General features: G+C 48.9%; 1 protein-coding gene across 1 annotated transcript; it reads left to right on the forward strand.

Moving 5' to 3' along the window:
• Vps37c (VPS37C subunit of ESCRT-I) lies at window positions 1-26,838 on the forward strand. The gene is made up of 5 exons (XM_051193950.1): window positions 1-221; window positions 18,404-18,502; window positions 22,343-22,514; window positions 23,433-23,515; window positions 24,799-26,838. Exons 2-5 carry the CDS (start codon window positions 18,410-18,412, stop codon window positions 25,510-25,512), a joined length of 1,062 nt encoding a protein of 353 aa, XP_051049907.1. The 5' UTR covers window positions 1-221; window positions 18,404-18,409; the 3' UTR covers window positions 25,513-26,838.
• The last annotated feature ends 321 nt before the right edge of the window (window positions 26,839-27,159 follow it).

The following is a 27,159-nucleotide window of genomic DNA, read 5'->3' on the forward strand; positions in this document are numbered from 1 at the left end:
GCCCTTCGCGGGTGTGGTTCCCGGCTGCCGCCAGTTTATGAGTGCCGGTATCGTGACCGCCCGTAGGCCCACGAGGCGGGACGCCCGGGTACGGCGGAGAGGCAGCACGGCCCGCTCTTTGCGCGGACTCGGGAGGGAGTCACATCCGGCGGAGGCGGGGCTCGCGGATCCCGGAAGTGCGGGCGGCGGCTGATTGCCTGCGGTGGCGGCGGCCCCGGCAGGTGAGCGCCGCTGGGGAGGGTCCCGGGCGTCGGTGGGCAGCGGCGGGCGGTGGTGGAGGCGTTGCCGGCGAGCTCAGAGGCCCCTCCGCCTGCCGCCTGCCGCCTGCCTGGCTGAGGCCGGCGATTGGGCGCAGTGGGCGCGTGACTCCCCGCGGGCCTGCGCCCCTGCAGCGCGGTGGGAGGGATGGTGGGTGGGAGGCTGTCCTCGCTGGTCGCCTCAGCTCCGCCCCCTCCCACCTATCCGCTATCGCCTCGCAGCCCTTCACCCTCTGTAGGAGCATCTTGTGGTCAGTGTGTCATTGAGGGCCTCGTTACCCTTTGTATGGATGGGGAAACTGAGGCCTGTGTGGCCTGACTTGCCCCAGCGACATAGTAAGGTTGGAGGGCCTTTGACTTGCTGCTAGCCTGTGTCTTTCCTTAGAGTAGCAAAAGGTTGAGGTTCTGTTCTTCCCATTTCTTCTAAACCCCCAATTGGACTGTCCAGCATGGCCGAGCCGTACTTATTATTCCCGGGCCTTCCCGGTGCAAAGGACAGCGATGTATGGTGCCAGCATGTGCCTGGTTCTCCTTTGTTGTCTCCCCCGCCCCCAGACAGCCGGTTAGGGGTGTTTTTCCACTTTTTGGGTGGGGGAAGGTGTTTCCCAAGGATGTGTTTTGAGTTACTGGTATAGTTGAGTACACATCAGGGTCATAGCTCTTGAGCCTACCCTATACCTTACAACTCATACTGGGATTGCCCACCTTGAGCCACAGAGCCTCACAGAGTCCCAGGCCTCCTTTATTGCTCCTGCCTCTTATCCAGGAGTCCACTCAAAATGTGCCACTTCACATTCAATAACGTCAGCTCCACAGCTGGAGATGGTGGTGACATAGGGATTTAGGAAGGAAAGACTCTTATTTGGTTGGGGCCCAGGGAAGGACCTGATCTGGCCGCTGGGTGAAATACTGGCCTCTGAAATGAGTCTTTGTTCTTGGCCGTTAGTGACCAGAAAAGCCTTTTTCCCAAGATTATCTTGGAAGACTGGCCTCATGCCTTTGTAATTTCCATTAAGTAGAAAACACGATGGACTACTTCAGTGGGGCAGTTTCTGTTGATGTTTTGCCAAGAAGTAGTTCTGAATGCTTGCGTGGCTGTCCTTTGCTGGGCATTGTCCTTGGGAGTGTTTTGAACATATTTGGATACTGAGAACACCTCTGAGTGACTGGTGTTCCCAGTTTACACAGTTGTTGAGATGTTAGGCCATTTGGCTAGTGTTAACCGGTGACTGGCTGGCTGAGTTAGGATTTTAACCCTCTTGTCTCTTTTCAAAGAAGATGTGCCTTCGACTCTTAATACTGCCTTCCAGATGCCTCAGTTGCCCTAAAGTGTTGGAGCTTAAGAATTATCTGTGATAATTCTTTTTGAAAATGCAGAGCCTCATTTCTGGAGAGTCTTATGATGTTATTTGGATGGGACCCCAGGAGTCTGTTTTTAACACACACACACACACACACACACACACACACACACACACACACACACGGTGATTCTGATCTTAATGTGAATTTATAGGAATTTATAGGTTTGCTGGGCTACTGGAGCTTGGAAGTAAGATGATTGATTACTCAAGATTCTTGGTGCCCTTTTGCTTATTTCTTTGACATATGTTAATGTGCCATTAAAGGGCTTTGAGATAAATAGCCACACAAATCATTCCTGGACACCGTTGGCTAGTAGTAGTAGGGTTTTTCCAGACTGACCAATGAGGTCATTGAAGATTTGTATCAGTGCAGTTGTATTGCTGTTGTGGGGGAACTGTGTTAGAAGTTTCCTTTTGGGATCTGGAGTTTCCAGAAGGTTCTAACCTGTCCCTGCCCAGCTTGCCCTGTGACACAGATTTCAGTGATGGCCACAGTCTTTAGGTTGAGCAGGTTTTGAAAGCATGATCCTCATATCCCTCCCACCATTCTCTTCTCTCTATCTGCTTTCCCTAGCTGTCTGGAAGGTGGGGAATATCAAACAGGTTTGCCTTGATTGAGCTGGGGCTGACATGTGAGGCCCTGGGGCTCAGGATGGGCTAGGGAAGGGAGAGTCTCCACCATGAACTTCAGCAAATACTTTAACTCCCACATCGAGGTGTCTCAGCAGGTTCCACAAGCAGCAGATAGGATTGTGCTGCTGCTACTTTATGCCCCATAAACAGCAACTTTTCATTTAATTCGCTCTGTGCTGGGCTCTTTTCTTGTTGCTATGATAAAATACCTGGACACAGGCAATTGAAAGAAGGTTTTTTTTTATGTTTTTTGTTTTTTGTTTTTTTTATTCTTCATTTCGGAGTTCAGGGCACATACTATTCTTGTAGGGATGTATTGGTGACAGGAACTTGAGGTGGGTAGGGATATGACTGTGGCAGGGGCTTGAGTGGCTCATCATGCTGCATTGTTAGCAGGAGTCAGAGAGTGATGGCCGCTGCTGCTCCTCCGTTCATTTTCTTCTCAGCTTATGATGCTGCCCACTGTTGAGGTAGGAATACCTACCTAGTTCAGGGAATCTAGATAATCCCTCACAGGCATGCTCAGGGGCAAGTCTCCTAGGTCATCTCCTAGAGTGCCTGTCTAGTTGACAAACCATCATGATTACTTTTTATTATTTTTAGACTTGGTTTCATGTAGCCCAGACTGGTTTTGACCTTGAGCTTCTCACCTTCCTGCTTCCACTTCCCAGTGCTGAGATTACAGGCATGTCCCACCACACTGGATTTAGGTGATATATGTGATCACACCCAGGGCTTCACGTGTGCTGAATAGGCACTCTACCAACTGAGCCAGGCCTTAATTTGAATGGTTTTAAATTTGCTATGACCCCTGTTGTGCCCCAGAATGTGGTGTAGCTTGGTAAATGTTCTAGAAGGACTTGAGAAAAAAGTTGGTTCTGCTGTTGTGTGGAATGTTCAGTGGTTCCATCCAGCCTGTTGGGAGTGAAGGCTGCTTCTCTTCTGGGCCTTACTGACTTTCTCTTGTCACCGAGAGAGGGTGTCTGTCACCAACCAGTCTGTTGAGGTTGAGGGGTCTTTTGCTGTGATCAAATGGGAATCACGAGTGGCCCAAGCCTAGCTGGCTCCCTTTGGGTCACCTGTTCTGAGCTTGGGGTGCCTTGCACCCTTCCTTCTGAGTATTACAGGTTTAGGTTAAGTGGCCAAGCACCCAGTGTCTTGTGCTACAGCTCTTAGCAGCCCAGAGTGCAGGGACCCTCAGCTCTCAGTGTTACCGTTCCGAGCTATTTCTCAGCAGCAGCACTTAGCTAGCGGTTCTTTCTCTCCCAGCAGTGGAGGCTGCTGGCTCCTCTGGCGCAGTCCCAGCTTGTGCCTTTTGTAGTTTCTGTTCTTCATGCTCTCCACAGATCTTTACCTGCAATCTGCTCTCCATTGCCTGTCACTTTCCCAGCACTTTCTCAGTCCTTCATCTTTGCCTCAGTCTCTGTTCCTGGCTCTTCTGCCGAGTGCTGGGTATGGGAGCTGGTAGCCTGGCAGTTGCCTGTTCTTCATGCACTCAGCTCAGCTCACTCTACTCTTGGACAATCAAACTCCTGCAAGGAAGATTCTTGGGGTCTATGCAGCAGCATACAGGGGCAGCACAGGGGAGCAAGATTTCCCATACTTCTAGAGAGGAGAGGACAGGTTTTCTTAGCTGGCCAGGCAGCCCCACATGCTTACTAGCTGTCCTGGGTCTCAGCAGAGCTCCCAGGGTTGGGAGCTGCTGGGTTGAGGATTTGCTGCGATGAAGTCCCTTGTGATGAGGCCAGAGTCATAGCCATGGACTTGGTTATTTGGAGGGCAGCCCCTGATGTTGTCATAGCCTCAAGAAGCCAAGCCTCCCCAAGTGAAGCCTTTAATAGGGTAGTGGCTTTGACAGTAGTATAGCTCTCCTTGGCCAGAACCAAGTGCCTGTGGAGTGACTGGGTCTGGCTTGGGTCTCCTCCAGGAGATGGTGGCTAGATTGTAGTTTTGGCAGCCATAGAGGTTTTAAAACAGCTTGATTGCCAGTTTACAGGATTGTAGAAGTGGCTTCTTGATTGGCTGCTTGTGTAATTTTCATGAAAATGGGTGTTTCTAAAATCAGCTGTCCCCGGTGAAACTTCAGTAGTGGAGGAAGCCATGGTGTTCCTTCCTGACAACCCCCATCTCACCCTGGGAGCCAGGGAAGATTGACAGTAGCAGTTCCCATCCTCCTGTGTCCTTGCCAGCCTAGGGCACTTGTCCAAGCACCACTCTGGGTAATTGCATCTGTGGACTGCTGGAAGAAGGGTCTGATAGCTATCAATCAAATCCACTTATGCTTGACAGCTTCCATAATTTAAAAGGAAAAGAATTAAAGGATGATTCTAGCAAAGCTCTTTTCTGAAAATGACACTAACATTCTGTCCTGGAACATACTATGTAGACAAGGCTGGCCTTGAACTCATAGAACTCTATCTGTCTCTGCCTCTTAAAGGCTGGGATTATAGGAGTGCCCCCACTATGCCCAAAGTCTTACGTTTTAAAGTTAGGGTTACTGTGGTTGACCAAGACTGCAAAGGAACCCTTTAGCTCCGTAGCAAAAGCAGACAAGTGGAAAAGTGACCAGAAGTCCCTGAAAAGATATGCTTCTATCAGAGAAAGTGCAAATTAAAATCCAGCACAACACAAGTCTCTTTGCTGGATGACCATTAAAAATAGAAAATAGCCAGGCTGGTGGCTCAGGCAGTAAAGTTCCTCCTATTGCAAGCATGAGGACCAGATCCCCAGAACCCATGTAAAGGTGGATGGGCATAGTGGCCGAAGCCTGTGCTGGTGAAGTGGAGACAGGAGATTCATTGGTCAACCAACCTAGCCAAATCAGTTAGCTTCAAGTTCACTGAGAGTCTGCCTCAAAAAATAAAGATTGAGGGTCATGGAGGCCTAGGCCAACCTCTGGCTTGCACACATACATGTGCACACACTAATAAGAATGTACATCACACTTACCACACAGATACACACACATGTAGTCACTAATAAGAATATACATCACATTCACCACACACAGACACTCATGTACACACTAGTAAGGCTATATATCACATACACATGTGCACACACTAATAAGACCATACATCACATTTACCACACACAAGTGCACATATTAGTGACCACACACATGCATACACTGATAAGAATGTACATCACACTCACCACACATAGACACACACACTGAGACTATACACGACGCGCACATGCACACTAATAAGATTGTACATCACACTCACCACACACATGCATGCGCATGCACACACTAGTGAGAGTATACATCATGTACACGTACACACTAATAAGAATGTACGTCACAGTACACACACACACGCATGCATACACTGATAAGACTACATCACGCACACGCACACACTAATAAGAATGTACATCACACTCACCACACACATGCATGCACACACTAAGTAAAAATGGAAATAAGTGTTGGTGAGGATGTGGAAAATCGAGGGCTTGCGTGTTTTTGGTGGGAATGTGAAGTATCTCAGCCACTATGGGAAGCTGCACACTGATCCCTCAACCAAATCAGTTAACTGTATGACACAGCAGTTCTGTTTCTGTATCTCTACAGAAGAAATGAAAGCAGGAACTCCAGTAGCTGTTTGTGTATGAGCATAGCAGTGTTGTTTATGAGAGTCAAAGACAGCCATATCCCCAGAGTCCATGGACAGGTGAGTGAGTGCAGGGAATGCAGTACATATCCCAGAGTCCAACAGTGCCACATGGATGAAGATCAGACAGCATGCTGTGTGGAATGTGATGCCCAGAGAAGAACAAAATTTGGTTTTGTTGTGTTTTTATGTTGTATTTGAGACTGGGTTTCTCTGTGTAGCTCTGGCCATCCTGGAACTCACTCTGTAGACCAGACCAGGCTGGCTTTGAACTCAGAGATCCACCTGCCTCTGCCTGGCTTTTTTTTTTTTTTTTTAGACAAGGTCTCACTGCATAGCCCAGGCTGGCCTGGAATTCACTCTTTCTGCCTTAGCTTCCCAGAGTACTGGGATTCTAGGCATGAGCCATTATACCTGACTATATGGTTTTTGTTTTTTTTCTGGATTAGTCAGATTCATTGGTGGTAGTTTGCCAGGGATGGGAACAAGGAGAATAAGGTGTCAGTATTTAATGGGTGGAGGTGTGGTGTCATGAAAAGTTCTGGAGATACAACAAAGTAAATGTATCCAAATGCCAAAAAATGTATACTTTGCTGGGTTTGGGCAGTGGTGCAGGCCTTTAATCCCAGCACTGGGGGTGGAGAGGTATTAGAGATAGGCAGATCTCTGAGTTTGAGGCCACCCTGGTCTTCATAGCCAGGACAGCCAGTGCTACACAGAGAATCCCTGTCTTTAAAAACAAAATAACAAGCAAACAACTTGTGCACTTCAGAATGGCTAAAACAGGGCTGAGGAGATGGCTTAGTGGGTAAAGCCTGCCTCTACGTCCGATGACCTGAGTTTAATTCCCAAGACCTACTTGGTGGAAGGAGAGAACCAACTTCTGCAAGTTGTCCTCTGACCTCCACACATGTGCAGTGGCACACATGCACCCACATACATAATACATTATAAATAAATATAGTAAAGGTTTTAAAATGGCTCAAATGGTAGGTTTTGTGGTATCATAATTAGAAGTTAAAACTTATGGCACAGCTTTAAAATCTTACAAGCTTATATTGAAAATGGATTTCTTATAGGCAGCATACAGAAGGGTATTGCTTTAAAAAATCAGTCTTAGAATCATTGCCTTTAAATTGTACTTTATTTTTATTTAATGTGTGTGGGTGTTTTGCCTGCATACATGTCTGTGTACCTCTTGCATGCCTGGTGCTCATGGTGGTCAGAAGAGAGCATCAGATCCACTGGGACTGGAGTTACAGATGGCTGTGAACTGCCATGTGGGTGTTGGGAACCAAACCTGTGCTGTCTGGAAGAGCAGCCACCGCTGAGCCATCCCTGAAGTCCACAAACTGTTGCCTTTTAATTGGGTTGTTTGGTCACATTTCTGTGATGAAATCTTGCTGTTCCTTTGCCATCGGCCCTGCACTCTTTGTTGTTTTCTCCCATTTTTGTGCTTTCGTAGGCACTGAGTAGTTTTCATGGCCTCTCTTTTGCTTTCTGTGTTGGGTTATAACAGGAACATTTCATTTTAGCAGTTGCTTTAATCGCAGCAGTGTGCATTTTTCATTTGTCGCAGCCTGTTTCAGCGGTCCTTCCTGTGTGTCTTTACCTTCAAGGTTGACTCTTGTTCATCCCCCCCATCCCCAACTTCAGGCTACAAACCCCACAGTGCTTTTTACACTGGTGCATTGTGAGGAGATTAAAAGGAAGGGGCGAGTCTTGTTTTTTTTTGGTGGGGGAGGGAAAGGGGGGTGTTGCTTATTCCTCCATACTGATCTGGATCCCACTCTCCTTGCATGTTCCTAATATTTTGTGGATTTCCTTGAACACTGTTTGTAGTCTGTGCTGTCTGTTGATGAATTCTTTCAGCTTTTGCATTGTGGTGATGTTTTGTTTATGATATAATAAATAAAGCTTGCTGAAGATCAGAAAAACAAAGCTTCCAGCCACTAGAGAGTTCTTACCTCTACTGATACTCAGGCCGAGGAGCTCTCCACCAAACCTCAGACTCACACAGATTGCATTGCTCTTCGTGTCCTCCCAGCTTATATTCCTCTCTCTACCCAGCCATATCACTCCTGTCTCCACCTCCCTAGTGCCGGAATTAAAGGCTTGTCATTCCAAGTGCTGGGATCAAAGGTGTGAGCTCGATTTCTCTTTCCGACCGATTCACTCTCAGTTAGCCCTGGGTGGCCCTGAACTCACAGAGATCTGTCTGCCTCTGTCTCCTAAGTGCTGGGATTAAAGGTATGTACCACCACTGCCTGGCCTCTATGACTAACTAGTGTGGCTAGCTGTGCACTCTGATCTTTATTTGTTAGAGCATAAACAAAATATCACCACATTGCATGGCTAAAGAAGCCTTTGTTTTCCCCAGGCCGTGAGTTCTAAGCTGGCTTCTGTCAGTTCTTTAAAGAGTCCGTCTGCTTCAGTGTCTGCTGTTTGTGTTGTTTTATGGATGCTCTCTGCTGCCAATCTTACTTCCATTCCCTGTTTATGTTTCTTTCCTCTAGCTGATTTCTTATCACTAGGCTTAAACAGTTTACTTTTCATATGTTGTATAGATGCTCTGAGGTACCAGGCTTTGAACCTTGGGCTTCATACACACTAGGCAAGCACTCTGCCACTAGGCTACATTCCCATCCAGCAATATAATTGTATTGTGTTTAGTGTACTTTCTTTCATGTTTCTCATTTTGGGATTCATTGCACTTTTTTTTTTTTTCATTTGTGGGTTATAGCTTTCATTTTCAGCCATTAATTGTTCAAACCATCATCCCATCCCTCTTCCTTCCTCTCCTCTGGGGACTTCCATTATATGCACAGGAGTGCTTATAGTCACCCCCAGGTTTCTTACTGTTTTTCTCCCATCATTTCCTCTTCATGGCTCATTTCAAATAGTTTCTATTTGGCTAATCTTGCAGAATCTCTTCTGTCAATTGCTCAGTCTGATATACATTTAATCTCATACAGTGTTATTTATTCCTGTAGAAGTTTGGCTCTTACAAAAATACTTAGTCTGCATTTCCTGTGCTCAACCTTTTAGAACCTGTGCTTCTTGAACATACCAGATATAAATCTGATTACATTACACACACACACACACACACACACACACAAACATGAAATATGGTTGCTTTGTTAATGCCCTTGCTTGCTAATTCTGTCACCTTATATGTATGGGTCTTTGTTTTTTGATCATTACAGGTCCTGTTTTAGTCTTTCTCTGGTAAGTTCTGATTGCAGGTCAAATGCAGCTTCACCTTGTTTGATATCACATATGTTGTCATACATCTGGATTGTTTGCAGGTATATTGTTACTTGGAACAGAGCCTTGAAAGTGGGCTTCTAAGCTTTGTTCACTGCGATCAGACAGTTTTAGAGCTGAGCTTGGCTCCCCTACTACTGAGGTAATGGCTTCTGTGGTGCTCTGTCAGCAGCTGAGAACAGGAGGCCTTCCCACTTACAGTGGCCATGCTAGTACTGATTATTTTGAGCAGAGCTAGCTGGGATTTGGGGGATCCTCGTCTATGTAATTCCTGTTCCCCTGGTTCTATGTCCTGTGAATGCTGCCAACGTTGGTTTTCCTGGACTCCCAGATTCTTCTTCCCAATCCCTATGCCATCTTGGAGACTGTAGGAATTGCTGGGGCAACTCTAGAACTCACTTTGTCTTGTTTCTCTAAGCATCATTCTGTCAGGCAGCCTGACATCCAATATTGAAAAGATGTTCTGCATTTATTTTGTCTAACTTTTTGGTTCTTTAAGGGTGTGTGTGTGTGTGTCTGTGTCTGTGTCTGTGTCTGTGTGTCTGTGTCTGTGTCTGTGTGTCTGTGTCTGTGTCTTGGGATCTTGTCTATGCCCCTAAAGTAGAACTCCCTTAAGCTCTCATTGAGCGCCTGGTAGTGTTCAGCAGTGACCTATATTTTGGGATGCAGATATGAGTGATGCACAAAGAACTTTGTAGATTCTTGTTGGACAAGCATGTTGTTTCCTAACAATGCATGCTGCATGGTATTTATATAGAACCCTGAGAGGGTATGGATTCTCTAGGAGGCATGAGTAAGAAAAGATTCATAGAGATGTGATATTTGAGGGATAAGCAGGAAAAATGAGAGACCACATATAATGTGTGTACAATTTCTTGAGGGCTGGATCTGGGTCTTACTAGATTTTTTTTTTTTTTTTTTTTTTTTTTTTTTGGTTTTTCGAGATAGGGTTTCTCTGTGTAACAGCTCTAATTGTCCTAGAACTCAATTTGTAGATCAGGCTGGCCTCAAACTCACAGAGATCAGCCTGCCTCTGCCTCCCCAGTGCTGGGATTAAAGGTGTGCACTGCCACCACCTGGCATTTTACTGTCATTATTTTTGAATGACTAGAAGTGTATTTCTGTGCTGGGAGAAGGCAGGGAGCATTGGGATGAGCAAAGCAGCTCATGGGTGATGGAGGGCTCAGAACTATCTGGAAAGGGAAGTTCAGGGTCAGCATACAGCAAACAAAGGAGCATAGATTGGAAGTACAGCACAAGACACCAGGGAGTCATGGAGTTTCATAGCAGGCCCTGAGAACTCTTGAGGTTTCTGGGCATGTGGAAGAGGGCTGAGTTCTTTGGAACCTAGTAAGTCACCTCTGGAGAGGCTTGCTTGTGGCAACAGCCACCTTCCAGCTTTAGTAATGGCCTTCATCAGTCTTTGCAGAGTCAGAGGTGGATATGAGGAAGGCTCTCAGTTTCTGTGACTTTCCTGTTAACCCTCAGTGGATCCATTTGCCTCCTTATGACTCTGCTTATCCCAAAAGTTCATGTGGCTAGACTTGGCACTGGCCAGAGTAGGCTCTGCAGCCACCACCCCATGTCTTATTAGCCTGGGATAGCCACCCACCAGCCATAGATATAGTCCCATTGTTATGGACTTTGAACAGAGGCACCTCATGACCCAGGCCTGACCTCCATCTTGATCTTTCTGTAAGGAATTATTGATAGTCTGCTTGGCTCTGTGCAGCCTGGGGGTGGGAGGACAGACAGCTGCCTTCATGGCTTCAGAGACAGTGGTCAGAACACAGCAGAAAGGGCTAGAAGCCTGTGTGTGGTCATTGAGAGTGATTTTCTTTCAACTTGGAGCCACAAATTAAGGAAGGAAGAGAAGGAAGAGACCCTGCCAGGTAGGTAGCTGAGTGTCTCTATCAGGAAGTTTGAAGGACTGGCTCCCTATTTAGACACCTGTTTCTTGGTTCTGTTGACTGATGATGAATGCTGTTGATCTGGTCAGAACCAGTCATCCAGCTCCATCACTGTTGACAGATGCTGTCTCTGGAGAAATCCAAGTTCCTGTTTGTAGAGTCCACATGGGAAATGTTGAGGGTAGAGGTATGACTATAACTGGGCACTGTGCCAGCGTAGCCGTGGTGAGTCCTGTGCAAGAGCAGGGCGGTAGACCTTTCAGGCTGTAACTTACTTCATTCTTTCTGAAGCCCCCTTTAAGGGAAGAAACTGAGGCACGGGGAGATTATATTGCCTGTCCAGGCTTCCCAGCCAGTGAAGGCTGTTAGCCTTCCAGATGCAAGGTCTGCCCCTTGGGGGAGGAACGGCTCTGAGTGGCACCCAGTCTCAGGCACTGTGGCCCAGGCTGAGGAATTTGGACTTTAGCCTGAGCTCTGGTAAAGGATTATAGGCCCCACACTGTTTGTTGAGGATTGTGTTATGTTTTGTTCTGACCATAGTCTAGCAGGCCCTGCTCCTCAGAGGCTGGCGGAAATCTGTCTGTAGTAACCATCCTTTATTGAGTTTGTCCCCAGACACAGTTTACGGTCATGGCGAAGTGTTCTGAGAGTCTGAACTCACTGCCTGACTCCCCATGCTGAGCCATAGTTCCTCCTCGTGAGTCTGTGGGAGGACACAGAGTATACTGTAGCCTGGTTTTCTCCTCTACAGTGAGAGAAAGAGCCAAGGCTACTCCATGGTTTGTACCTCATTTGTGGGTGCAGATTGCCTTGGATGGTGAGCTGTACCCAGAGAGCACTTACTACTGAGAGCTGTGGGCACTGGCATCAGCCTGTTTGCTACTGAACTCATCCTGCGTCCTGGAGAGGAACCAAGACATAGGTGCTTAGCCTGGTATGGTCCCCTCTTTGTTTTACTGGTAAGATGTCACAGTCAAAGAATGGGACTTAGGGTGGTGAGGGTTACTGTCAGAAGATGGGGTGAATTTAGGATAGTGGTCTCCAGGCTTCTTCTTGCTTCCAGCCAGAGAATGGGAAAGGACAGCTGGCCTCAGGGAAGCCAGAGGGACCCAGTAGACTTAGAGAAAGATTAACCCAGAGGGGCTGAGTGACGATGGAAAGGAAGAGGCTCATTTTGAGTTTTGTCCTGATGGCATTTAGAATTGCCACAGAAACACATTTCTGGGATTGCCTCTGAGGGATTAGACTGGGAGACGCACCCTAAAATGGGTGGTGCCCTCTGTGTCCTTAGTGAGGACGCCTCCAGCTCCTACCACCATACCTTCCCCACCCACAAGGGACCATATCCCTTGGAATGTGAGCCATCAATCATTCATTCCTTCCTTACGTTGCTTTTGTCAGCTATTTTATCTCAGCAGTGATACAACTAACACACCTAATTGTTATGAGGCCTTGGCATCCCTAGCGTGGTAGAATGGCAGTGATAACCTAAACCTCACAGGGTCTCCCTTCTGTGGCTTATAGTCCAACTTTGCAAATCACAGGGAAGACCATTTCCACTTTGCTGTGGGTCAGGGAGATGCTTCTGTCCCTGGGAGGCTGGGACTCCCATACTTGGGTCTAGGACGAGTCATTCTAGGAAGCAAGAAGTAGAACAGTCAGCCAACATTTCTGTTATCACACTGCAGGGTTAGGGAGGTTTCCAAAGCAACAAGGTGTCTTTGCTATTAGTGGTAGGACAGGTCTAGTTTCTCCTAACATGCACTGTGGTAGCAGCTTCTTCCCTTACTGTTGGTGGAGGGGGATTTATGGGAAACTGAGGGGCACCAGCTCTCCTTGCAATGTGATACTGGACTGGCAAGTAATGCTGGCTGGCTGTGGTGAGGGGAGGGATGGAAGCTGAGCCTGCAGAGCTTCATCACAGGAATGAGTTAGGATTCAGTGATGGCAGTGACGTGCTTCTCTTGCATCCCAGGCTTTCAGTAGTTGCCCATCAATCATTACAGTACCTTCAAGGGGCAGAGTGAGCCCAAGGGAGTTAACGTGTCTCTGCCTATTTCTCAGCTAGGGAACCTGATGTTCAGAGGCTTGATGGAGCTCACATAGTAAAGACTGGTGGGATCGAAGCAGGGTCCCAGGTCAGCTGTCCCCAGTTCTGCTTTTCTCTGAGTCCTGTAAGGCAAACTGGCATGAACCCATTAGAGCCGAGGGTGCAGATATGCATGTCAGCCCTGCTGCATGCTGCTGCATGGTCTGGAAAGAGCTGCATGGTCTACATGGTGCATTTTGGTTCCCTTCCTTTAGTTTGTTCAGGAAAGGACATCAGCTTGCTTGCAGCTGTGTTCTTGTGCTGAACATTCTTAGCAGAGTTCCTAGAGTGAGGGTCACAAGTATGGTGTGTTGTTGTTGTTGGGAACACATCCACTGGGCCTACTCAGCACTCCTGTACTTTCTCCCTGAGCAGTTTTTCTGCTGCCTCTGCTGGGATGTGGCCACAGATAACATCCAAGTTGGCCTAAATCCACTGGTTCTAATCTGGCTTATGACCTTACTATCTGGGTCATATTGTGTTATCATTGTTCACAGCAGGTGGAGTGGTTTTGTTAAGATACGAAGTCATGAAAAGAAGGTGAAACCAGCAATAGGGCTGATGGCCAGCAGTAGACTACACGGCCAAGGCTACCAGGAAATGCAGCCTCCTGGATCTCGAGTTCTTCACTCTGTGTCCCCATCCCATATCCACTCAGAGCATCAGAGCGTGTGACATCGTTTGGGCCTCTTTCCTTTTGTCCCTCTGCTTTCCCATTGTTCCACGCGTCTGTGATCTGTCATCCTTGTGTGTGTGGACACCAAAAGGCATAGTGTTAATTTTTGGTTGCAGACCTCAGCCCCTAGGTTTTGTGGCCAACTCCAAATGTGGTCATGTTTCTAGATTGGGCCTTGTAGCTTTCCTGGGTAGCTGGCAGGCCTGACACAGCCTTCACCCTTTCCTGCGGTGTGTGTGTGGGGGGTCTGGTGTGGTCAGATTCTATGGCTTTCCTGGGGTCCATGGTCCTCGGTCCATGTTTGGCCTCAGATTTGTGGGCCTGGCCACAAGTGGCTGTAGTTGCGACCTCTAGTGTAGGTGTAAACAAACAAAAACAAAAACAAACAAACAAACAAAAAAAAAAAAGCAGAGGAGGCAAAAGTTTAAAAAAAAGAAAGTAAAAGGCAGGGATAGGCTGGGGGTGAGGGAAAGCACAGGCCACAGGGACCCATTTCCCCCTACTGTGAAGAATAGCAGCCTGGCTCCTGCCGTTACTTTCCCACCTTACCTGTGCTCTGATCACCTCTGAGGTGACAGTGTCACCTCCATAAGACCCGTTATCTACTGTTCCTGTGACTGCTGTGCAGCTGCCTCCTCAGCCACCAGCTCCCCTGTGGGATCCTCAGTGGCCCCCACAGGACCCGTCCAGTGTGGCCACCTGGCTGGCCTTTGCTGCTCTAAGCTGTCCCTCCTCCCTGTCATCACCTTGCTTCACTGTCCCACACCTCATGCTCCTTCTTCACCTGTGTCCATGATGACTTATGGGCTTTAAAAGGGCATTTTAGGGACAAACAAGAGAGGAAGAAAGTGTGTTGTTTTTTAATGTGTCTGCTGGACCAGGCTCATAAAATCCAACATGTTTATGAACTTCCTTCTTCGTGATGTGAGACAGCATGGGTCTTTCGTGTAGTAATTGCTTAGTAATGCCTATTCCAAAAAGGGGTGAAGACGTGAAGGAAGGCTTGAGCAATTGGGAGGATGGGCTGTTCTGCCTCTGTACCTTGTTGAACTTGTCCATCATCTGGCTGACCTGAAGTTTCCCTTTCTTCCTCAGCACTTCCTCCGCGCTCCCTAGGCTCTTTCTGAATTGCCTGTGAGCAGGTCTGTGCCAGGAACTGGGAAGACAAAGATGAATGCCCAGACCTACCCACTCTCACATCGCCCCCACCTCCCCTCCCCTAGCAGTCCACTGCGCTGCCCCAGGGAATCACCCGGCATCTCAGTGCCATGGTGGTCATGGGAGGGAAAGTCGGTGTCAGAGCCCTGGCACCGAGGCTTGAGGAAACTGGACTTGCCAGCTCTCTAGAAACAAAAGCCCAAAGACTTGTTCCCTAAATAATGTGTCACCAATCCTGCTTCCCTTCCCGGTGACACCCCTGGTGGTTTTGATCACTCTGAGAATCCGTCTGCCATGGTGGCTGGCTGGTGGCAATTAGACACAGCCAGCAGCGGAGGCCCAGGCCTCAGGGCCACAGTTTTAGATAGCTGCTCCATGGGCCTCCAGTTGTTTTCCTTTATTATCTCTTCCAAATGGTTTCCTGGAACAAGTGCTTGCTGCTCCCAGGCTCTCTGGGTGGTTCTGAAAGGCAGGTACTATCCGACTTGTGAGAGATCAGTCCCCGAAACACCCAGTGGTGATGCCATGAGGATTCTCACAGAGCAGTCTGCCTGCTGGACCAGGGAGAGCCACCTCTGGCTAAGAGGCAGGAACAGCAGCCACGGGGTAAGCAGTGCGCTGCTTTTGTGGGCTTGTGATCTCTCTCCATTTTGGGCTTGTTCTTCATCACTCTCCTGGAGCAGAGCAAGTGTGCTAAAGGAAGATGTCAGAAGACTGTCCCAGCAGTGCTCAGCTCTGCTCAGGGCTCTGCTGAATGGACCTCTCTGCGGGAGAAGTCCTGGTACTGCTAGGGTTGCTACAGGTGGCACTGCTGACCAGCTGTTTGTGTGTGGTTAGCCAGCTGCCATCCTGGGTCCCCAGTGTCTCTTGCACTTGGTCCTGAATGCAAGAGCAGCAGGCACTGGGCTTGGTGGGTGGGGCTGTGCTAAGTGCTGCCACTGTGGCCCAGCAAGTTCTTGTCTGAGCCACACTGGAGGCCGCTGTGACCCAGGATAATTTCTATGGTGTTGAAGTCTTTGGCCAGCATTTGTTTTTATGCTGTTCTTGTGCTGAGCATTGATCTTGTGCATGGTATCTCTGAGCTGGGAGAGAGGGTCTGTCATTTGGTCCATTTTACAGATGAAGATCCTGACACTTCAGTAGCTTCCACTGGGTGAGGACATAGCTGACAGGTAGAAAAACAGGTCTGGTGCTAGGTCTGAGTTACTAAATCTGTACTTCATGTGTCTGGGTGTATTCAAGTCTTTTATATTTTTGAGTCTGGACTTGAACTCACTATGTAGCCCACCGCTGGCCTTGAACTTCTGAACCTCTGTTTTCTATCTCTCTGGAGTACTGGGATTTCGGATATGTGCATTGCCATGCCTGGTTTTATACTGTGTTAGGGATGGAACCAAGGATGTGTGACTCTTTGACAGGTACACTACAAACTGAGCTACATATTCAGCTCTTTTGTGATTTTTTTTTTTTTTTTTTTTTTTTTTTGAGACAGAGCTCATAGAGTCAAGGTAGTCTTGAACTCCTGATGTCCATCTCCAAGTGGTGGGATTATGTGCCACCATGCCTAGTGAGTCCCAGGATCTTTAAATGTTTTTTCCCCACAGGCACACTCAGGGTTTGGTGGAACAATATTTCTCCTCAGAGCTATGTCCAACCCAGGGCCACTGCACTTTTGTTCTGGCTTCTAGACCCAGGGTTTTGGGTAGCAGGGTGAGGTATACATGCAGTTCAGGATGGGATTTTGGCTACCTTCCTGTGGGTCTTTTCACTACGAAGAATTTCTCTGTAAGAATTTCCCTTATTCCTCTCATAAGTATTTGTGTGTGCATGTATGTGGTATGTGTTCACACATGTGTAGATGCACATGTGTGTGCGTGCATGCACGTGTCGGTGTAGGTCCAAGGTTGATGCTGAAAACCTTCCTTTACCTTCCTTCCTCTCTACCTCATTCACTGTGATAGGGTGTCTCTGTTAAATCCAGAGCTTGCCTCTGTGGCTAGTCTGGCTAGCCAGCTGGCTCCTAAATCCCTGACTCTTATCTTCAGAGCACAGGCCAGCAGCCATACCCAACGTGTATTTGCATGAGTTCTGGGATCCAAGTGCCTGGGTGAAACAGTATAGGTCACACTGTAGATGCTCCTGTGTGATGTAATTAGTGTGGAGTTATCCTCTCTTGGACCAGTTGTGTCCATGTCCCCAGGACTGACTGGGCTTCTGGACTCGGCCCCAGGTTACTGGCGCTGAGGCACTTACCTCATGATGGATTCCATGCTTATTTATAGGCTGGGCAATGTGGAACCCTCAGGAGATGAAAGCTAATGGTGCTACCCACTTACATAGCCCTTCAATATGGGGGTGGCCATGTCATTTGTTCTTTAAACTAGGTCACTTGGACCATGAAAGGAGACGGGTCTGGTCTAAACCAGGATGAGGACCTTGACAAAGGGAGCTTATCATCATTGCTCATTACTTTCCTCACTTAGGGATGTGATTCCCTTCCCACTACAGATGGGAAAACTGAGGTCCAGAGATGGATGTCTGTTACCTTGGCTCTTAATTTCCAGATGCCTTCTTGGCTGAGTCATCAGCATGGCCTCCAGGCAAGCTCTAAAAAAGGAGGGGAGAGGGCCCTTGATCTCCTCGGAGCTAGAATTTTCTGGGAATAGCAACCTTTATAATGAGAGCACTCAACACGAATGCTCTAAAACCCATATGTAAGAAGGATGAGAAAATGCAAGCATGAGGTTCCTGTCTGCAGAAAGAAAAGGAATTCCTGGTGTGTTTGTGTCCTCTAGCTGCCCCTGGACTCTCCCCTAGGCCAGGCTGTGACTTGTTACACGGATGGCAGATGGTCTCTGGGACAGTGACAAACGGAGGACTACTGAGCCCAGCTCTGTCAGCAACCTCCTGTCTGGGCCAGTTGCTTTTTTTCCCTTATGACTGCCCATAAAGGTGATTTGATGACCCCTCCCCCCAATGAGAATGTAGATGTGACTGTTGGCTTTTGTGACACATGGAGAGGGATGCAGTTGCAGAAAACGTAGGGAGACCTGAGGTTGCTAGAGCATTAAATATAGCAAGCAGGGACATAGTTGGGCCTGTGGTGTTGAGGGCTGTAAATCCCTTTAGTGGGGGGATGGGCGGGAAGAAAGGGTGTTTAAATCAGAGTCAGACAAAAGTAGTCCTGTACCAAGACCTGAGTCCAAATTTAGTCTGTGTCCCTTCTGTTGCTTGGCCCTTCTCTTGCCTTTTCCTGTTAGCTCCATACCTTGCTGCCAAGTAGATTGCACAGATCTCGCATTGGTCTCGGGAGAAATGGCCGGACCCAGGAGTGTGTTCACAGGGACCCTCACATCTCCTTGGGCGCCTCCTGTGGAAGACTCCTGGTGACTTTCCCTCACACTGGGTGTTGCTTTGTATTTACAGGGGAGGATGGAGGGGCTGAAAGACAAGACCCTGCAGGAGCTGGAAGAGATGCAGAATGACCCGGAAGCCATTGCCCGGCTGGCCCTGGAGTCTCCTGAGGTACAGAGAGGCCTGCAAATGCTAGTGTTTGCTGTTCCTCCTTCCTCTTCCTCCTCCTCTTCCTCTTCCTCTTCCTCCTCCTCTTCCTCTTTTTTGTTTCTTAAAAAGTAATTGGTCACTTAATGTCCTCAGCAAATTTATTTACTTATAAATAAATTGTGTCTGTTTGGGTGCTCAGCTGATGTATATATGTGCACCAGGTGTGCAGGCATCCATAGAGTTCATCTGAAGGTGTTGGATCCCCTGGAACTGGAGTTACTGTGAGCTGCCATGTGGGTGCTGGGAACTGAACCCTGGTCCCTTGCAAGAGCAGTAAGTGCTTTTAACTGCTGAGCCATATATCCAGTCCCACTTAAGGTCTTTTTAAAATTTCATTACGTGTGTGTGTCTGGTACAACTTGCAAGGAGTGATTTTCTCTTTCTATCATATGGGTCCCAGGTATTGAATTTAGTTTGTCAGCTTGGTAACAAGAGCCCTTACCCACTGAGCCATCCCACCTACCCTAACAGATGCTTCTGAAGGATGCTTGCTTAATAGGAGCTTGGGTTAGGATTCACCTTACTGTTCTGTGAATTTTACCTTAGCTTGCCTCATTAGAGGAGCTGTGAGGTTTCAGGCCAGGTCCCGGATCTCCTGGGAGCCTAGGGAGTGATAGGGAATACAGCACCCTACCTTGGACTAGGATAGCCAGGGACCCAAATGGCCCAGGAGTCTTCACGCTGTTTCAGCCTGTGTCTAGAGGCAGCTCCCTGATACTTTGATGAGGGAGGACCCATTTTTTCCCTTTGGCCTGTTGGATCCTGTGTCCTCATGTGACTCTTGGACTTGAAGAGATTATCCTTTGCTGGGATATCACTCACTCCTGTTTTATGCTGTTTTCCTTTACAGCTAGCACCCCATCTCTCAGCTCCTAGTCACAGGGCCCTCCCAGGAATAATTAATTGCACCCTACTGTCTCTACAGAGCTTGACTTGGCCTTCCCTGTTACCGTCTCCTGTGACCTTCCTATGAGATGGAGGTCAGGTTACTGGTTGTGGCCACCTAAGCAGAAATGCCCAGAGGTACCCCAGAGTGGCTACAGCTGGTCATTGCCTGGAAGTGTTGTTCCTGCCTCTGTTTGAGGGAGAAGAAGGGGCACAGGCAATGCTGGTCTCCTCTGATTGTCCCTCACTGTGCCTTTCTTTTCCCTGGTGAGCAGATGTGTTATGTGTCCTATGAATTCACTGTGTTGAAGACCAGGAAGTTGCCCATCTAGTTCCCCATCAGCCTCCCTGGAGTCCTTCCCCTGTCCCACAGAGGCAGATGCTGCCTGGCCCCATTCCCACCTCTGCTGTGCTGCTCCCCCAGCCTGCTCAGGCCTCTTTGCTGCATTAGAGATGACCCAGGGTTGGGTTAGAAAGACCTCCTGGAAGGCAGGGAGTAGGACAGGTCCTTTGTGTGCCTCATCTCGTAGCCCTGAGTTAAGAATGACCCTGTTCCAGCTGCATGGGAGCAAAGGTCTTGGTTAGGCAGCAAGGTTGACTCTTATGGTTGGTTAGGCTATGAGCTTTGACAGAGCCCTGTCTTACCTGGCACATTCATCTGTCACAGGCTGAGTGTCCCATACCCCCAAATGCTTGAGATGAGAGGATTTTGAAATATTTGTGTAGATCCACTAGTTAGGTATCCCTAATCCAAAAATGTGAAATCTGAGACTCTGAAATCTCGAACTCCGTGAGTGTCATGTTGGGACCCTTGAAATGCAGAACACAAGAGTGTCATTGAAAAGGGTCTGCATCTTAGATTTTGTATTGCTGGATTAGGGATGCTAGGCCATCCAGTTCCAAGGGTCTCTTTATTTTGTTCTGTTTCTGTGCACATACATACGTATGCATGCATGTCACATCATAAGTGTGGGGGTCAAAGGACAACTTTCAGGAGTTGGTTCTTTGCCACCATTGGGAGCCAAGGGCTCAAACTCAGGTCACTCAGGCTTACCAGCAAGTACCTTTACCCACCAAAACATCTTGTTGGCCCCAAGAGTTTTCTTCAGTCAGTGATGAACAGCAGAATGTTAAGGGAAATCCCGGGCTCATTCCTGAAGGGAGTAGAGCCCAGAAACAGCAAGTCTGTACTCAGTTCTCTTTTACTTCCAAACTGAACAAGGTTTTGCCCTGTGGTAAAGCACAGGCTCCTGGAAATGTAAGGGATGCAACCTCCTGGCCAAAGGACAGAATTGAACTTCATGGTGTAGCCATGTTTGAAGAACTGAGTTGAATTCACCAAGGGGGAAAATCCTCACTGTGGGACAGGCAGAAGCAAAGTAGGGCAAGCTACTTAGGTTTTTAGAAAGCCTTTGGCTGGCAGTAAGGCGGTAATTGTGTGACCGTAGGGCAGCCAGAGAGCAGGCAGCAAGAGAAAGGTGCCCTGTTCCTCTTTGCAAGAGAGTGAGTGCAGGCTGCATGCTGAGCTCTGGGAAGCTGTAGAACTTGACTGACTTGTAGGAGTGATTTATAAGAGATGGACTACTAGGGAGAAGTGGAAATGTGTAGTTAAGCTTTAGAGAGGGTGGCATGGCAGGGGTGTAGAGCTTCAGACCCAGGGAAAAGCCATGGACATGTAAGGATGCCCAAGGGTATGTGGCCAAGGAAGGGTGGGTCCCTCTCTCAGTCAACCACACAAATAAACACCGTGTCCCACTGTTTTTATTTTTTGTTTTTGTTTTTAAACATTTTTTTTTTTTTTTTTTTTTTTGGTTGTGTGTGTAGATGTGTGTATGTAGATTTGAGCATGTTTGGTGCTGTACCTTTGGAGGCCAGAAGAGTCCATTGGCTCCCCTAGAGCTGAAGTGGCAGGTGGTATGAGCCACTTGACATGGGTACTGGGGGCTAAACTCAGGTCCTCTAGGTGAGCAGTATGTGTTCTTAACTGCTGAGCCATCCTCCAGCTCCCTTGGCTAACACCCAAACTCACCAGTTTCTCTGCTCCAATGCCAGTGAACTTGTTCAGTGGTTAAACAGGGCGTTTCTGGAAACCCCTTATCCAGGATGCTGCCTGGCTTCCTGTGGCTGTCACAGAGTAAGCCCATCTGGCCTGGTGTGCCACTTGCTGGCCAAGATGGAGAGTTTTGTGTTGCAAGACCCTTTGTTCCCCTATGGTTGCTGGTCTTGCTGTTATGTTACTTGATTTCTATGGCTAGTGCTGAGCCCCCTCTGCTGGTGGCACATGGCATTGTGATGGGATGGTAGCCTGTCTCTAGCTTTCTGAGTGAAGCAGATACCTTCCCTATGTTAGGCTGCTGGGCAAGGTTCCAAGACTTCTCTGTGCCTAGCAGTTAAGTAGGGCCTGAATGAGGGCTCAGTGATGCTGGCTAGGGAGGCATTTTCAGCAGAGGGCATTCAGAGAGTAGCTATAGCTCTGCAGACCATGTATGACCTGGGAGGCAGAGATTTCTGCCCCAGGGCCCTGCTCGTACCCCCTCCTCAGTACCTTTGGAACCTCATGGCATTTCTATCTTGTGGTCCAGCAGGAGCCACCTGAGTTCTCCCTAGCAGCCTCTTTGTGTGCATGAAAGCATAGCATGTGTGTTCACATGTTTTCTCACTTGGAAGAAGTGAGCTTCTTGGGGACCAATGATGGGGATCTAGGTCCCATCCCCCCCTTAGGAGTGACTCCCTTGATTGGGATGCAGTGAGACTCCTAGATCATAATGTGTGGAGTTTAAACCCAGGCTCCTGTGGCTGTGGTTGAGGGCTGAGTACCAAGCTGGGTATGCTCAGGTGAACACTGAATCCAGATCCCCCATCCCAGAGTGTGACCAGTGACGTTACACTTATTGCCAATTGTCTTGCTTTCCTTAGGTTCAGGACCTGCAGCTAGAACGAGAGATGGCACTAGCCACCAACCGGAGCCTGGCAGAGCAGAATTTGGAGTTCCAGGGTCCCCTGGAAATCAGCCGCTCAAACCTTTCAGACAAATACCAGGAGCTGCGGAAGCTTGTGGAACGATGCCAGGAACAGAAAGCCAAGCTGGGTAGGAACAGCTGACCGTGGACATGCCCTCTGGGCGTCTCCCCAGCTGACTGACATAGGGTTCCTATTCAAGGAAGGACAGGGTGGCAGCTGGAGTAGCATGGAAGCACAGATACCTAGGACAGGGAAGGACCAGCAGCCACTGTAGCCCACTGTGTTCCACGCCCTGGGCAAAGTGCTTTGCATGTTTTTGCACAACAGTGTGGAAAGGTGGAAAGGTGTAGGTCCTGTGGTTAATCTAAATTTTTTTAGTATTTATATTTTATTAAATGCCCTGGTGAAGTAAGTGAGTGTGTGTGTGTGTGTGTGTGTGTGTGTGTGTGTGTGTGTGTGTGTGTGTGTGTTAAAAGTGGCCCAAATCTCTTTTTATAGATGAGGAAAATAAGGCCTGGAGAGATTCAAGGGCTTGACTGAGGTCATGCCTCTAGAGTTGGTTGGAGTCGGGATTTGCAAGCCTAGCCTTTAATAGCTGAGCATCTCTCTAGCCCTAGATTTGGGATATGAATGCAGGCACCTATGTCTTTGACTGCTTCTGCCAACTTAGCCATCTTAGCCCTGAGCCTTGCAGAGCTGGTCTAGGCCTTGTGGAGGTAGGAGGGCTTCCTGGCTAGTTGTGTCTATAAGGAGCTACTGGGTAAAGACCTGGGCTCTGTCCTCTAGCCCCTCTTTACTCAGGGCAGCAAATGCCTACAAGGATCAAAAGGACTCACAAAACCAGCTGTAGGAACACTATGGTAGACCCTGGGGTGGCTAAGCCTGAGTATCCACAGAACTACCTGCAGGAACACTATAGTAGGTCTAGGGGTGGCTAGGCCCCAAGCCCAAAGAGGGCATGCCACGTGCTTTCCTGAAAGTGGGCTCCTCAGCTTTAACTAAAGCAGAGATTCTGAAATGTCGACTTCTCTGTCCTTCCTTCCAGAGAAATTTTCCTCAGCGCTCCAGCCCGGGACTTTGTTGGATCTTCTGCAGATTGAAGGCATGAAGATTGAGGAGGAGTCTGAGGTGAGGTGGGGAGTGGCATCTTCCTCCCTTGAACAGGGTGGTCACCCTTGGAGCCCGGTCATGGTGGGCCCAGGAACCACAAAGCACAGAGGTTTGGAGTGTAGCTAGGATAGGAACCCTTTGGTTATAATCCAGGACAGGGACATGTTCCAAGACCCCTGCTGAGCACTTGAAACCACAGCTAACTCACTTTGAATAGACAGTACTGTTGTGCTGTGCATATGTGTCTGTGGTAATGTGTAGTCTATGAAGCAGGCTCAGTGAGAGATTAAGAACAGTAACCACGGACTGGGGAGATAGCCTGGGCAGTGAAGTGCTTGCTGCACAGGCATGCAACCTGACTGTGAGCCTCTGCACCCATGTAAGAAGCCAGACTAGGAAGTACATGCTTGTCTTCCCAGTGCTAGGGTGGGAGACAGGCAGCTCCCTGGGGATCACTGGCAGGCAGCCTAGCTGAATTGGTGAACCTGTAGCAGAGACCCTGTCTCAAGAAATGAGGTGGACAGATCCCAAGGAATGACACTTGATGTTGGTCTCTCGCCTCCACATGCACAAATGTGCGTGTTCACCCATACACATGTGTAGTCACACATGTAAGCATACACACACACGAACAGTAACGAGTAATAGAACAGTTAAAATAGTGTTTTATAATAAAATCTACTTAAAACTTATAGATTATTTCTTCTCCTTTTTTTTTTTTTTTCAAGACAGGGTTTTTCTATATCTTTGGAGCCTGTCCTGGAACTCACTCTGTAGGCCAGGCTGTCCTCAAACTCAGAGATCTGCTTGTCTCTGCCTCCTTAGTGCTAGGATTAAAGGCATGCACCACCACCATCCAGCCTAAAGACTATTTCTAGACTTTTCTATGCACTGCTTTTAGACCACCATAGGACCTCTAATAACTGAAACCTTGGTTAAGGGGACATTTGGGTTAAGGACTCCAGTTGACTCAGGATTGGGTGACTGACAGCAGGCCCTAGGGAGCTTGCAGACCTGATTGGATGGTGGTGCAGAGGACATCTGAGCTGGGCCTCTGCTCCGTGTCTCTCTGCTATGTCCTCTCTCTGGATGCACCTTCTGTCTCAGTGGGCAGAGACCTCTCTGTGTTTTGGGTGGAGGCAGCTTGCAGCTGGCACAGTGTTGGGCAGGGGAACAGTGTGACCATGAAAGGCGTAGTCCTGCCATTAAGGAGTTGGCATTCTGGTGAGGGTGTCACTCTGATTGGGGTTCAGGGAAGGGTGTGGAAGGCCTCTTTTGTCAACAGGTTTTGTGTCCTCTAGGCCATGGCTGAGAAGTTCCTGGAGGGTGAGGTGCCCTTGGAAACGTTCTTAGAGTCCTTTTCCTCCATGAGGACACTACTGCACCTGCGCCGAGTTCGTGTGGAGAAGCTCCAGGAGGTGGTGAGGCGGCCCCGTGTTTTGCCAGAGTTGGCTGGAGATGCTCCTCCACGGCGTCCGCCACCTCCACGCCCAGCGCCCCAAACAACACCCCCTGTGACTGAAGAACAGCCTCCACAGCCCTCTGTTGTGACTCCCTACCCTTTGCCCTACAGCCCATCCCCAGGCTTGCCTGTAGGCCCCACCGCCCAGGGAGCCCTGCAGCCAGCCCCCTTCCCTGTGGTGGCCCAGCCTTCCTCCTATGGTAGGCCTGTGGGTCCTTCATACTCATCACCTCAGCCAGGGCCCAGGGCTGGTATAAGCTACTCTTGGTCCCCACAGAGGAGTGTGCCACCCCGACCTGGCTATCCTGTGGCCCCAACTAGCACTTCTGGTCCAGGGTACCCCTTAGTGGGAAGCCTAGCTCCTGCTCCTGGGTATCCCCAACAGTCCCCCTACCTCCCAGCACAAAGCAAACCTCCCTACCCAACACAACCTCAGCTCCCTGGCTTCCCAGGACAGCCACAGCCTCCAGTGCCCCCTCAACCTCCATATCCTTCTGGGCCAACCCCTCCCTATGGCTTTCACCCCCCAGGACCTGCGTGGCCTAGGTACTAGCCCTGGTCCCTGTCACCTCCTTCCTTCCATCTGCATCATAGTCTCTGGCCTCCATCTGCTGAGATTCGAGGTTGACACTGGAAGTGGGGCTGATGCTCTCTCAGAGTTGGGACACACAGGCCCCCTAAAAGGCCCTGGACCTTGCAGCGTGGGTCCTTCTGGGAGCTCCTTCTGCCAGGGACCAGCTCAGTACATCCTGAGGTAGCCTGGTGGGAGCTCAGGGCTCTCCTGTGTTTGCATGAGCAAGTGTGTTCATGTCTGTGCACAGCTAGCTTGCTCCCTGACATCTGAACCAGTGCAGAGTGATGGTGACAACAACAGAGTCTCCCTTGGAACTTGGCATGTTTCGTGCGGTGCCAAATGCCAAGGGATGCAGCTCTGTCCATTTGAGGATGGTCTATCTCATTTACCACAGTTGGGTCAAAGTAACAGGAAAAACAGGGACTTTGAGTCCTAAAAGCCATAATGTAGTTGCTGTGCCAATGTCAGGCAAGTGTGTTCTGTGTGCTGGTTGGAACCACAGCAGCAGCGTTGCTATGGAAAGAGAGCTGGGGTTGCCAAGGGAAACCCAGGCCTCACTTGTATGTCCTAGGGGTCACCCTGGAGCCCCTGACTGGAGTGGAGGACCCGGGGTACCTCCCAGCCGCCTTCTACTCCTGGGATCCTCCACTTCTGGCTGACTTTTTCTGAGGTTCACCCATCCCTCCATTCCTTTAGTGCCTTGAATCTCATTCGTTAGCAGCCCCTCTATCCTTGTGTAATTCCTTCCTGCCCCTAGCATCCCTGCAAGACAGGTAAGAGACCTGCCCTCACAGAACATCCCAGTGGTGCTCCTGGACATCATCACTACATTGGGGTTGGTTTCTCTACACTCTCTCATCTCCAGAGTGTAAAGGGCAGGGATTGTGAACATAGCCCCAGCACTTGGTGGGGCCAAAGCCTGTTTAGTAATAAAAGTGACTACACTATATCAAAGGGGTTGCAGCAGATGATGCATCAGTATGGCTGGTCCAGATGTGAACCAGGTCTCAGGGTGGACCGTGGAGCTGGCGTGTGTTAGGAAGTTGTATGTGCCTTGAAACATCCCCTGTCTGGGTACGCAGCCTCTGGTGGGCCAAGGTGCTGGGGGTTAAGGAAGAACCCCATCTTCTGGTGCCACCCTGCCCACAGGCCACTGCCCACAGGTGCATTACCAACTCTGCTTGCTTCTCCAAAGTTATTTATAAAAAGGAATCACTAATGGAGTCTGTGGTCGACTGCTGCTGAACTGGATGAATGACCGCCTGTTTGTTTGTATAATTGCCATAATAAACATTGATGAGTTCCTTGGTGTGTGGTGGCTCTGAGTTTGAGAGCAGATGCGGCTCCTTGTGGGGCAGTGACTTCTGCAGTCTTGGTCTATAGAGCACCTTCGGTCTATGGCCACCTCTTGATTTCCCTGCCCACTCCACTTCTCCCTAGGGCCCGCTCTTTCTAGCATTTTCTTCTCTGGTTTTCCTTAACTGTTTCTTGAAGTGTTGAATGCCTTCTTTGTCCTAGGCCACATGCATGGCCACTCAGTTCCACCAGGGGGCGCCTGTGCCTCAGTCCAGGTTGGGAGGTAAGTATTTTTGTCACACAGTCTGTGGCCTATCCATTTTCCTCCCT

The sequence above is a fragment of the Phodopus roborovskii genome, unplaced genomic scaffold (genome assembly GCF_943737965.1).
Source record: "Phodopus roborovskii unplaced genomic scaffold, PHOROB, whole genome shotgun sequence".
NCBI classification, from domain to species: domain Eukaryota; kingdom Metazoa; phylum Chordata; class Mammalia; order Rodentia; family Cricetidae; genus Phodopus; species Phodopus roborovskii.